The 13,246-nt window shown below is 40.1% G+C and overlaps 1 protein-coding gene and 1 long non-coding RNA gene across 2 annotated transcripts; both read right to left on the bottom strand.

Moving 5' to 3' along the window:
- Positions 1-6,171: 6,171 nt before the first annotated feature.
- On the bottom strand, positions 6,172-7,299 carry LOC119903007. Its single transcript, XR_005444390.1, has 2 exons — positions 7,018-7,299; positions 6,172-6,299 (listed from the first exon to the last, which is right to left on the bottom strand). It is a non-coding gene; the product is annotated as an uncharacterized LOC119903007 (long non-coding RNA).
- A 4,503-nt stretch (positions 7,300-11,802) lies between these two features.
- Positions 11,803-13,003, bottom strand: insl3 (insulin-like 3 (Leydig cell)). Its single transcript, XM_038719397.1, has 2 exons — positions 12,743-13,003; positions 11,803-12,328 (listed from the first exon to the last, which is right to left on the bottom strand). Exons 1-2 carry the CDS (start codon positions 12,933-12,935, stop codon positions 12,126-12,128), a joined length of 396 nt encoding a protein of 131 aa, XP_038575325.1. The 5' UTR covers positions 12,936-13,003; the 3' UTR covers positions 11,803-12,125.
- Positions 13,004-13,246: the final 243 nt, after the last annotated feature.

The following is a 13,246-nucleotide window of genomic DNA, read 5'->3' as shown; positions in this document are numbered from 1 at the left end:
AACACAAAAGACAAACGTGATCAACCCTTTATCAAACTCCCAATAAACCAGTGAGCAAGCCAGCTCCCCAAAATGTAATTATTGAACTTCTAAGTGTAATTCCTTACACTACCTGTTATCATATTACTGTGAGTTACTAATTAATGCATCACTGCCCAAAACTGTCCGTGATGTCAAAATAGGCTAAGAAAATGCCAAGCCTCTTCTTTCAGTGTAATTGGTATTAAATGAATGTAGACAATGAAAGTGGAGGATATTTGCTTTAAAACATGAGATGGAAGTTAGTTAAAATCTTGTGTTTCAGTGTTTCAGCAGAAGATTTAAAATTTTGAAACAATTCTTGGTTCATGTCTTTAACCTGTGACGTTTTGCTTTGAGTGGTTCAAATTCACAGAAACTGATTTTTTTTTAACCACATGGATACATAATTTAGAGTAACTTTATTCTGCTGTATGGAGACAGAATGTGGGAGTGAAACTGAGAGACCCTGAATTTGACCCAATGTTTTTACTGGCTGAATAAATGAAAAAGACATGACACTGAAAGACAGAAGGAAGTCTGATACTTCAAACTCATTAACATGCACATTAACATGGCTTTGGTCTGGCCCCAAACATCACCTTGTCTAACGTTGAAAGAGAAATACACTGGCTGGTGGAGGTCCTACATTGCGTATTGATGAGTGTGACTGTATAGGATGACAGCGCAAAGTGAAACCAGAGACCCTCAGCAGAATGAGGCGGGGAGGGAGGCGGTGACAGTGGTGGCTGTGGTGGTGTGATTTAGCATTTTAACATTATCACTTAACAAGACAGGCCTGGCACTCGGCCCCCAGTGTACGGCCGAGGAGAGCAGGAGGAAAGGGGGGTAAGGAAGGGAGAGGAAGGGAGGAGGAGGAAAAAGAGACGTCCAGTGCTCCCAGGCCAGCCTCACCTTTCTTATTCACAAGAGAGCGAGAAAGGAAGCCAGATCCATGTGGAGAGAAATGGAGATGAGAAAACAGAGGTAGGGAGGGGGCAAAGGAGGGTGAAACTTAATTATGCATGGCAGGGCAGCTGGAGAAAATAGAGGAAGAGAGATGGATGGATGGAGAGGGAAAGAGGAGAGCAGAGGACCCACCTACACAGAGGGATGGGGGGCAGGTGGAGAGGAGGGCAAGTAGGAAGGCCAAAGAAGATTACATAAAATGAGTAAGAGGTTGGGGGGAGGTTCTGCTTAAGGGTTTTTGTAGGTGGTGAAAGTTAAACATACACAAGAGAGCCCATTTTGTCGACGGAGCTGCAGGTGATGCTGCTTTAACACTCAATCTGCTCTGATCAAGGAAGGAGAAAAATTAAATAACATAAAAATGGTAATTTTTTAGTATTTTTTCTGCATCTCTCTACCATCCTCATATTAATACAGTGCTATCAAACAAAAAAATGTAGAAGACAAAACATAATACAGCATAAAAGCACATTTCTATTGTTTATTTTACACAAGTATTGCAAACTTGTAAAATGGAGGCAAATAATCACCTAGTCAGTGTATATTAATAATTGTGATACTGTATCAGTGCAATTTTGTACCAGTGCAGAAATCTGCTGCAAGGCTTAGTCAAAACAGAGTCGACAACAGCAAACAGCAACAGCAGTCAGTAAATATGATTCATAATCAGAATCCTCTTTATTGAATGAGCATGTTTAGGCATACAAGCAATCTGACTCCAGTTTCTAATGACTTTGTAGAGAACAATACACATATACAGCTGAAGCAAGGATAGGCAAATCTAAACATATAGCTACTTTGTACAGGCAAGACAAAATTCTAGGCAAAACATTTCATTTCAACCAGCCAGTTTGACAGGGAGCCACTGCACGTTCTGCAAGTAGTTACTATGTTGTGAGGCGTCCTGCACCACATAAATTATGCAAAGGTGTAAGAATAGATTTAGATTGTTTTTAATTAAAATTAGATTTGAAGATTGAATGTGAGACTAAAGAATAACTATTAAAGCTGTATATTTTTTGTAAAGCAGAAAAACAAGACAAATAACTTGTGCCCATGTCCTTTTCTTTCAGTTACACCTGCCAGATTCAATTGAACCCTCTTTGATTGTACACTTACCACAGAGGGGGCCAAACCCTGAACCATTTAGCGTATGCATTGGGTAATGGGTCCACTTACTGGTGGTGAGGTGAGAGGCAGTGTTTCAATTTCTTAAAAAGCTGTATACTGTACCTGCTGTTGTTCTTCTCCTCTCGGCTTAGGTATCCCACTGAGACACACACACACACACACACACACACACACACACACACACACATACACACAGCTTTAATTACTTGTTTGATGAATGTATGGGGTTGATTGTTCTTATGTAGTTTGTATGATGCTTTGGCAATATTGTTGTTATACATTCGTGCCAATAAAGCTATTTTGAATTGAATTGAAATTGAGAGAGAGAGAGAGAGAGGCAAACAAAGCCCATAGTGTGCTACACAAAACAAACAGAACATACACAGACTCAAACACACATGCACACACACACACCTCTTGCTTTGCCAGGAAACCCATGCATTCTCATTCTGTCTTCATCCCACACCCTGATGGGGAGAACTGGAAGTTACACAAGCAGCTTAACTTTGATTAGGTGAAGTGTATTGAGTGAACTGCTCATGTTTTAACAGCAACATCCCCCTGAGATAGACCCGGCTGATAACAGTGACAGGAATATCAAAGGAGGTAAGCCAACAAGGATGCAATTTGTGTGAGTGTGTGTGTGTGTGTGTGTGTGTGTGTGTGTGTGTGTGTGTGTGTGTTTGCACTTTGTAGAGTAAGGATTTATAAAAATATTTGTTCATTTGTTAAATAAGCACATATTTTAAAAATGCAATGATAAAATATGATGCATATGATAAAAAGTGATAGGCAACCATAAAAGCAGTGATTTCTTCACTACATTATTTAACTCACTGACAATGTTTTAGCATCCCATCAAGTTTGGAGTTATCCTGCATCGTCACAGCAGTTTGCCCCACAAGCCAAGTACTCACCACTCAGGAGTATTTTGTCAACATCACATCAGCTACAAACAGTCCAGTCACGCGTGAGCGTATGGAGGGATGAAATGAAGGGAGTGATGGACGGAGAGAAAGAGGTGCAATGGAGCAATTGGGAGCAGCTGTGAAAGAGCAGCTGGCGTAATCGTTTTCCTGGGCCTGCCCACTGCTGTCTCTGCTGCTGTCGCTCTCTCTCTGTCTCATTTTTCTCCTCTTACACTTTTCTTTTTACTCACATACTTTGACAGACACACACACACACACACACACAGACAGACACACACACAGACACTTTTCCATCTTTATCAATTCTCTCTTTCTTCATTGCACTGAAGTCTAATTTTCTAGTTTCTTGTGTGTCACTAGTCACGCTGTCCGCTGCAATTGGATGAGGTTGATCCTCCCTCAGTGTGTCAGAGCTAGCACATACATGTACAAACACATGAAAGATACACAAAACCAACTGAGTCTTGGTGCTTACTCCAGTCGGCCCCAGCTTCACAAGACACCCATGACTTACAACATCAGAGTAACAGCAGAGCTCCATGGGTCAACGTGCAATCATTGCATCACATACGTAAGACTGCCAGGTGAAGTGCAGGGTTACTTGAGGGAAGTTACCAGTAGATTAAGAAAGGAAAAGGGTGAAAGAAGGTATAATAGTGTGTAATCTTGCACAGTTTCTGAGAACATGAAGGTTGAGGACTGAGACTGCATGTTTTAGGAAGAACAACAGCAGGAGCAGCAGAAGAAACAAGTCTGTCTCTGAGGGTGTCAAACTCATTGATTTAACAACATTAAACAGCATCAATTTTTGAGACAAAACTAAAAAGTACCAACTCACACACAAAACACATGCTGTGGATAAAGGTGAGACTCCTAAATGGTACGTAAGGGATGTTTTAAAACAAAAAAAGGGATGATGTATGAGGACATATCCATTTTAAGACAAATTATGGGATGTGCTTATCTATTAAATCTTTTAAATATACTGTCAGTTATCAAATTTGAGCAAAATCCATACTGGTCTACAGTATTGTAGCCTTTAATTGATTGCCATGGTTCTGGGTTAAAGTATTTCAAATGCAAAACAAACTATAGATGCTCAGTGATTCAGCATGCAATGCCATCAGTTTTGTCTGTAAGCACCAGTAAAGAGCGTCACATTATCTGTGCTGCGCTGTGGCAATGAGCTCTGCAGCTGCAGAAAACTCGCCTGCAGTCGGTTTAGTGGCTGCTGGTGCCACACTGCCCTCTACCAGCTCAGCTCTATTAGTTCAGCTTCACCACCTCTCAGTGGCCCCAAGGTTGTGACAAAGTGGTAGTTAATGTCTCTGTATGTGTGTGTGTTGCTGCATGTGGTTCTATTCTTTCACTGGACAAATTAAGCGGATATAATGACATGCATATGGAAGACCATATAGGGCGAGGAAGTAATTAAGAATGTTGAGGTAATAATTGGCTTTGGTTCAGAGGCCACCAACTGTGGAAATCTGAGGACATATAAGTTGTAGAAGAATAAAACTGAAAACTGACACTATATAGTCATGGCCTATTAATACACAGGACCCCCCAAAAACTATTTTATTGGCCACGTCTCCTTCCTAGTTTTAATTCTGGGAGATGAGTAAAACTAGCCTTGATGTATGTATACAATTATTGAGTTCTAGAGTAGAGAAGGCAAAAATAGCAAAATACATCTGAAGAGCCAAATATGTGATATTGCACAGACAAATGTACTATAAAAATGTTGTGGCACTGAATGTAAAAACAAATGCTAAAAGGACAATCAAAGAGCAGGATGAGGATGAGATGAGAACACGCCCTCCAGTGACCATCTGCCGTCTGAACCACAGCATCACTCTTCAGAGAGTTAAACACTGTAAGTTGTTTTAATAAACTCCAAAACACATAGACTGAGTACAGAGGTTTTTGACACGACTCTAATCATTTTATTTATGAGTCTACTTAAAATTAAGGTTTTCCTGGCAGCCTGTAATTTATTACATAATCTTCGGCGTGTTTATGATAATGAATATGGCTGAAACATTCAATGATATGATATAAAGCTGCATTTCATCAAGTAATAACACCATATAGATGTACTAATTTACCACTGTTTTCCCTGGTTTCTTTGCAGAATATAATTGTAACGATGCTAAAGATAGTGAAACGCAATCCCGACGCAGCTAGGTAGATGTGAGGGGATCAGAGCACATGGACAACAAGAAAGCTCTGTCAGTGGATCTGTCTTCCTCTCCCTCGTCCCCTGGGAGCAGCGTCTAATCACACGATGCTCCTGAAGCTGTCACTGCTGGTCAGGTCGTGTAACTGTTGTCAATCAGAGAAGAAGACAGACCCGTCACATCACAGTAGGAGATGGTGGATGTTGATATATTGGATGATGTTAGTGGCCAGTGAGATGTCCTTTGTGGGGTTTTTAGAGCTAGAAGCGGCACTACATTCAGTTGATGGTGAGTCCGTTAGTTTATTGGAGTCGAAATGACGTCATCAGAGTTCACATGCGTTTAATGTGAAACCCCGGATTGGATGTGAATGCTTCCTATACATGAACAAAGGTAAATGTGTCATCACCAGGACACAGATCCATAGCGGGACAATAAGTAGAAAATATGTTACTTTATGTATCTAAATTGTATGTTGCAGGAAACAGGGAACCTTTTGTTGGCGTTATTCGTCACACCTGTACTTTTCCTGCTATCACAAATCAAAAGTGTCTGTTGTTAAAAAAAGAACCTTTTAGATTTTCCAGAAGGTAGGTGGTCAAACTGTCCTTTGGCGGGTTCTTCCTGATGAACAACCAGCTAAAAAGACAAAGTAAGCGGCAGGTTGTTGACATGTTGTCTTTTTGACATGTTCTTACTGATTTATATAGCATTGATTCATTTTTTATTTAACATCAATAAACCAAAAGTTATAACACATAAACCCTTTATAAAGGAAACCTTGTAATAATGAAAAAAGAAATATTATATTGCTGCTCTATGTTGCACAGTGGAATATGTCCTGGTATCTGGATCAAGCATAGAATGAGCAGTATTGCAGTTCATGTCACATCTGTCACAAGCCAGCTCTTAGCCTGTGACAAAAAAGGAGCTGAGACAACAGGTTTGCATGCCAATGGTATGATTTATTATATCTCCTAAGAGGAGAGAGTCAGTCCTGGCTAAATAAGATCTGAAGGTAGAGCTGCACAGGTGATTGCCCAGCCCAATCAGCCTCCCTGCCTGCAGCCTCCTGCAGGAGAAGGAAGCAGGAAGGGGGGGTCCGTAACACATCGGAGTTACCATAATTACTAGTTATCAATGATAGCATTCTTGTCAACATCCAAGTCATAATTTTGACAGGAAAACGTGTGTTTTTTCCTGTTCCAATAAAGCCAATCTGTGCCTAATAACATGAACCCACCTGAGAACCAAACAAACATGAGCGCCTCACTTCAGCCAAAATCCACTGTTCAAGGTAATCAAATCTAATATATATATATAATTCACATTATTTTAAACCTTCACATGACATAATCAAACACATGTTTTGAGTTGCCCAATGACGTGAAAGCTAAAAGCAAGCTTCCATATCTCAGAAATGTTACTGAAGATGACAATAATGTACATAAAGTCAAGTGAAAGTAATTAAAATTCAAGCTTTGGCAATTAAGATGTTATGGGTGACATACAGACAAATAAGCAGCACATTGTAGTGCCCCTCTTGGTCAAGTATGGGCAAAGATACATCAAAATGTATTTTAAAATAATATTTCAAAAACACCAAAAATACTTTTCCAAGATACCATGAAATCATTTTGCAAACCCTCTATCTATTGGACTATTTGATCTATTCATTCACCAGTTGATTAAGTGGACAATGTCAGCCAGCAACCTAATCAGTCATGCAATAAATCTGACATATGCAACCAGTTAAGGGATACAAGCTTAGCCCAGCACTACTCCCTCACCTCTTCTCTTCTTTGTCTCCCCTCATAGGCTTCTACCTCTCCATGCTGCTATCTCTGCCTCCAATCTCTCTCTTTCTTGCAAAAGAGGGAGAATAACTTTCAGGTGTGCATTTTCAGATGTAGAGCCCACCCAGTCTTGTTCAATAGCAGACTTATTTGGGAACAAATTTTCACAAAACAGCCCCTACAACAAACACGAGTGGTGGATGGGTTGACAATCTGCTATTAAATGGCACGACAATGTTAATGACAATAAGGCACAGGTGTGTGCATATAACAAGTTACACCATTTTGTGGCATTATAAAGTAATGTTGTACAAACAAATCTGAAACAATTTTTTTCGTGCACAACCGACGAAAACTTAACATAGGCTGAAAGTAGCAAGCTAACATTAACTGTAAGGGCTGTTTCTCGGGTCAAATAGTTAGCTAGTTAATTGGTAAATGAGTTAGCCTAGGCTACTTAAACAAAACACCAAAACTTGCAATTTATGCAAAAAATTGATAAAAAGCTGATGGCAACACTTTCTCATCTTGACCTTCTTCTTCAGGCCTGGATTGGTTTTCTGTTCTGATCTCAACAAGTCTGGGCAAATTACTGAGTAGGCACCTATCAAATGTCATCAGACTTCTCACAAAGTGTCTAAGAAGATTCTCAGTCATCCAGGTCAAAGTTATCCTAGGTGGGTTAAAATCAACCTGAGGCGTTGGCCCTTCTGTGTTGAGTCATGTGTTTGTGTAGTGTTTTTTAAGTTTCCTCAATATACAGGTCTGTGCATTCCTCTCTGCATTGGACTGCAAACACTCGATTGCTTTTCTTGTGTTTGGGTGCGGTCTTTCAGGTGCATCAGTATCTGTCTAAGTGTGTTCTTGTGTTTAAAAACACAGGGATGTGAGTTTCTCTGAAACTCCAAACATATATGGAATCACTTTGATGTGGCGTTTTTTCTTCTTTTCCTCATCACCCATTGTGTTTGTGTTCTTCCTAGATCTTGTAGCCATTTTCACAAAGGTAACTAGCTAGCTTATGCTCCAGAGGGTGGTGAGAATCAAAGAGTAAATATTGATCTGTGTGTGTTGGTTTCCTGTGTACTCCAATGTGGAGGCTCCCGTCCTTTTCAATGTATACAGCGGAGTACCAGAAAGCCAAACTGTTGTTGTTGACATCCTCTCACGTGAACATGGCTCTGCTTTGTACTTCCTCCATGTAGATGTTGGCCACAACAGGTGATACTGGTGAGCCGATGGCTATCCTATTTTGTAATTTGAAATATATGAATAAATACTGCCCATCCCTGCCACTAGGTCAGGCCATGTACAAAAGCTATAGATGTAGCAGATGCTTCATTCATGAACCTGGCAATGGTTTTGGTGGACTGGAATTTATGTGAATGCAAACATACTGAACCTACAAAAACATCTTCCATTTCAGATTTTATGTTGTTGTCACTCAATGTATTTTTCACTTAAGCAGAGTAGATCAGATCTACTGTTTGTCACATAGGTTAAATATAACAAGCTTGCAGTGGAAATCTCATTTTGGAGTTTGAAGTTTCAAGATTGAAACATTGCATGCACAACAACACCCTGTTACTGGGGATCTCTTAGACAAAACATGTGACAGTTTGTGTTACATAGAAATGTCATTCATCATCTTTACTTCAACTCCCATGCCCATATGTGCTCACTGGTTACAAAATAAGTATAGTATAGACATGGACAATGGGTTTCCTGGTCTTGTACACCCACACACATACCCTTAGAGCACATGCACGTATGGACATATTTGTATGTATGTATGTACATGAAAATATGAACCATAGATACACATACACCAAATATAGCATCTTTAGCCTTGACACCTTTACTGTTGGAAGCAAGAGCACTGATAGTCGTTTAATTTACATGCAAATTGACACCAGTCCACCACACACACTCTTCTCCCTGTCATGCGCATGTGTGTGAGCAGTGTAGATGCTCTGCTGGAACTCATTGAAGGCGCCATTCTGTCCTGCTGCTTTTTTGATGCTCACTAAAACTAGACACAAAGAGATAGAAAGACAGAAAGGGAGATCAAGGCTCTGATTTCATTTTCCATATCCGGTTTAGCAGCTTTTCAGTTGACTAACAGGCATAGAGGAGCCCATCAATGAGGCCCCATGCAGCCAGTTTGTCATCTCATGTTGGCACTGAGTAATGGTGGGCTGAGGCCTAGAAATGAAGTGTCTTCTGATCAGATTTCTCCTCTTGTCACAAGGAGATAAAGGATCACTTGAGGTGACTGAGCATTTTACAATAATGAGCTTTGAGAGACTGATCGTCAAGGGAGGGGAAATTTGGCTGAACGCAACTGTAATGAATGAACTTGATCCAGTAAAATTTAAATTCAACAGTATCACCACTGAGTTGGCAGAAAGAACCGGTTCTTCACAAGTGTCGACTGTGATAGACAAGTGAGGAAAAGCAGTGCAGAGAGTATATCGTTTGAACTCAGATATCTGTCACTCTCTGCTGGTAAAGATGAGGCACTGCATAAAATCTCTGTGAAATAGCCTCCTGCTATCCCATGCATGCACACTGTTAAAAATGCATACATGTGTAATATGTGTATATATTTGGTTACAACTCATAATTTCCAAATGATTTCAATTATTTAATTTGGTCTAATAATAAGGAAAAAGATTATTTCCCTGAAATTTTTCGAGAGAACTACTCCATTGTAAATGCAAATGAATATTTATTAATTATTCTTTAATTTTGTAATTAATTCTGTTATTCGAAGTATATAAAGTGGACCAAATCACAATTCTTTTGAGGAACATTCTGAGGAAATTATTATGACTGACCTGTGAAATATAGTTTCGCCATATTTATTTAATAAAAAATTTAATTACTCTCCATTTGAATGTCTTCAAATGTCATACTATCCAGTTACTATGCAGTCATATTAACTCATTGCACATAGACCAAATGCATGAATACAACAAGCTCAAGGACACACACTGGTTTCTTGTTTGAAAAGGTTATACATAGAATCTGTTGTGGTGGGAACCCGGCTGAAGGTGAGTGTCCTGTTTATTTGTCCACATCTCTGTTTTCCCTGTTACTAACCCTGTCTGCCTTTCCCCAGGTCCACTCATCTCCGTCCTCCGTCGAGTCAGCTGGGCTTGCCTACTTGCCCTCTCCTCCCGGGCGTCTTCCACTGTGCCCTCTCGGTTCCCCCTTGTGCCTCACAGTCAGCCTGCCACCACACTCCTCCACCAACCCCCCCGGTCACTTCTCCCATGCATCCTCTCTTCCTCGGCCCCCGGTGCCTCCCAGTTCCCTCCCAGCCTCCTCGGTACTACCTGCTCCTCGGCCCCCTGTGCTCCTCACCTCCACTTCCTCAACCCCTTTTTCCCTCAATAAATCCTCTTTCACCTAAGTGTTGCTTTTGGATCCTCTGTCCAACTCGCACAACAAGAATCAAGTCCATGGCCAGAAGCACGTAGCCAACTGTTATATTATCAGTGCTGTACACTCTAACCGTGGTTAAAAACCTTACAAACATATCTGCTTACAACTTGATCTAAATTTAAAAATTAATCTTCGGGTTTTTGTCTGATAACGCAGCAAATAAAGCCAATTACACAAAAACCAATTGTACTTACAACGCAATCCATCCCTCCCCAAAATAAAACCAATTAACCAATCAGTCACTGTAGGCTGATTTCATTTGCTATTAAGAGCCATTTAGTGAAGGCTGCAGTATAGAGTGGCAGATAATCAGCACCACATTTGATTATCCATTGAGAGAATTATACACTCCTCAGTGCAAGGAACTGAGACCATTTCTGTTATTATGGAGCTGAATGGCTCAATCACCATCAGAGAGAGCACCAGTGTTGTAAACTGAGCTCAAACAGTCGCATAACTTGAGTGTGGGTCTTACAGCTTATGAATGTGTGTGTGCATGTGCTTCATTTTGTCTGTACTTGAAAATGTAATGTAGTTTAATTGACCCATTTGCAATTTCAAAGTTGATTACTCTGCAGGTAGAATTATTTTAATTAGCATCGGAAGAACACAGTGTTACTTAGTGTTGATTTTCAAGACAGTTGTTTGAAAGTGTTGGCTGGTGTGTTGCAGGATAGTTTATCTATTTATTGTACCAATGTTGCTAAACTGTGAAATTAACTGATAACAGATGAATTACAATTAACACTGGCACAATGTTAATATCTATTGTAGGTATATTTGTTTTGCATGTTTAACCTAAATGTGCAGCAGTTATGGCCCGTCATCTCTTGAAAAACAGACTTCAGTCTCTTCTCTAACCATCCAACCAAATAAAGATGGGGTATAAAGTGTGATTTTAAACTTCCTATTATGACACATCGTTTGGAACAGTAAAAAGACAGAAGTTACTGAAATTATTAAAGGGGCACACCACCAATTTTCATGATGTTTCTTGACCAGAACACATCATCAATACACCTGGAAAGGGGGTGGGGGCTGACACTGATGAACAATTCAATGTTTTATTTTGCTTTGCCTTCTTTAAAAACCTGTGCAGTGGACAGGACAGTCTTGAGAACATCTGAACTCTTGCAAGCTTCTCAACTTGGTGGAGGCCCGATTTTAAATTTACTTCAAAAACATCTCTTTGATGTAGTTATTATGAGGAAATTGGGTTGCAATATTGTGACTTTGCAGTGATAGTTTTGTTTTGCATTTAATTAATGAAATAGAGAAACACGTCACAAAAAGCTGAGGAATTGTGGATAACAAATAAACCTTCATAAATAATCATCAAAAGCTTTATTGCAGCATAGTTTCAGGGTTGCAAATGCAATACAAACTTTTTCTACAATAATACAGACAGAATAAATTAAAGTAATACAAAATAAAACTTGTGTACATTATGATTTTATCGTTTGTCCTGCAGTATAGCATAGTGAATCATTTTTTAAATATGATCGATTATCTATAGTCACTGATTGAATCTTTGTTTGCCAGAATGCTAAATCATTGGAAATATAGCAATGATCCTTCAGGATCAGGCAACTTGGTAATGGCCCCTTTGGCACAGATTTTAAGACAACATTTTATCATTTGGCAAGCTATATCTAGCAAAACTGGATCAACTCTTTTATACTGCATCCTTTCTCGCAGCAAATGTCAGATATTTTTCCAGCAGCTCGTCTAATCCGAGATGACTGAGAGTACCAGTGAGGAGCCAAGGAGAAGACATCCTTCTTCCCGTCAGACTCTGGAGCAGTGTGGACCGTCTCTGTAGCCAGGTGCTCTTCTGTGGAGGCGTCCTGTTCCCCTGTGCAGAGGAGGTGGACAGACATCTGGGATTTAGCCAGAAACTTGGAAATGTGTAGCTTTGTGCTGGATACTTCTTGGGAAACTCCAAAGGGAAAAAATAGCCCAACATCAGAGCTGACTCGGTGATACAAGGGTATGCAGTTAACAAACAGTGCAGCAATAAAGGCTAACACAACCTTAACTTTCTTAACTTCGTCTACATGTAGCACCTTACCACCATAGCAAATTCCTCGTATGTGTAAAATTGGCAATAAAGCTCTTCCTCATTTCGATTCTTAATATACAGTATAGACTTTTTGAAAAACATGAATGTCAATTGATCACTGAGAAATATGACTTTGTGTTTAGTCACTTGTTATTATCATTAATGCATGTGCAATGCATGTTTCAAAATGTTACATAAAGTACTTACAGTGAGAAATGTATCGATGCTGCCCCAGTTCCACGTCCGGGATGCTTCTCCTTAGCCGAGAGTTACCACAGGATGAGACGGCCAGACGTATCAGCTCTCTCCCACACATCTTAATCCTCTCCTGGGTATGAACCACACACACTGCAGCCACCAGCACCACCATCAGAGACACCAAACACTTAGCAGCGGACATTGTATGATGTGTTACCGCTCCTTGGTTGGTCAGTGGAGAATTGAATGGACCGAGAGATGAGAAGTGAGGTTGGGAGTGTGCAGAGTAATAAAGATGTGAGATTATGAGGTGAACTTGAAGGGGTTTATATAGTCAATGTGTGTTACCCGGAGCCGTGGTTTCAAAAATGCTGAGGCCACAGATTGTTCAGCCTTGGTGAAGGAAAAGCATGTCCTGATCTTGAGCTCAGCATGAGAGTGATGAGAAGTCTCCTCAAGGCTGAAACTCTCATTGAGATAAAAACTTTACAGCATACTTTAGCCTTACAGTGG

Source organism: Micropterus salmoides, unplaced genomic scaffold (assembly GCF_014851395.1).
Source record: "Micropterus salmoides isolate LMB-PRFRI ecotype aquatic unplaced genomic scaffold, ASM1485139v1 Ms_hic_scaffold_14, whole genome shotgun sequence".
In the NCBI taxonomy this organism is placed as follows: Eukaryota; Metazoa; Chordata; class Actinopteri; order Centrarchiformes; family Centrarchidae; genus Micropterus; species Micropterus salmoides.
This window is presented reverse-complemented; position numbering and strand designations above follow the sequence as displayed.

Excerpts from the sequence above, each read along its gene's own strand:
- insl3 (XM_038719397.1), bottom strand. The coding sequence starts at position 12,935 with ATGTCCGCTGCTAAGTGTTTGGTGTCTCTGATGGTGGTGCTGGTGGCT. Across the intron at positions 12,329-12,742 it reads GCATCGATACATTTCTCACT|GGGAACAGGACGCCTCCACA; the intron begins GTAAGTACTTTA and ends TCCTCTGCACAG.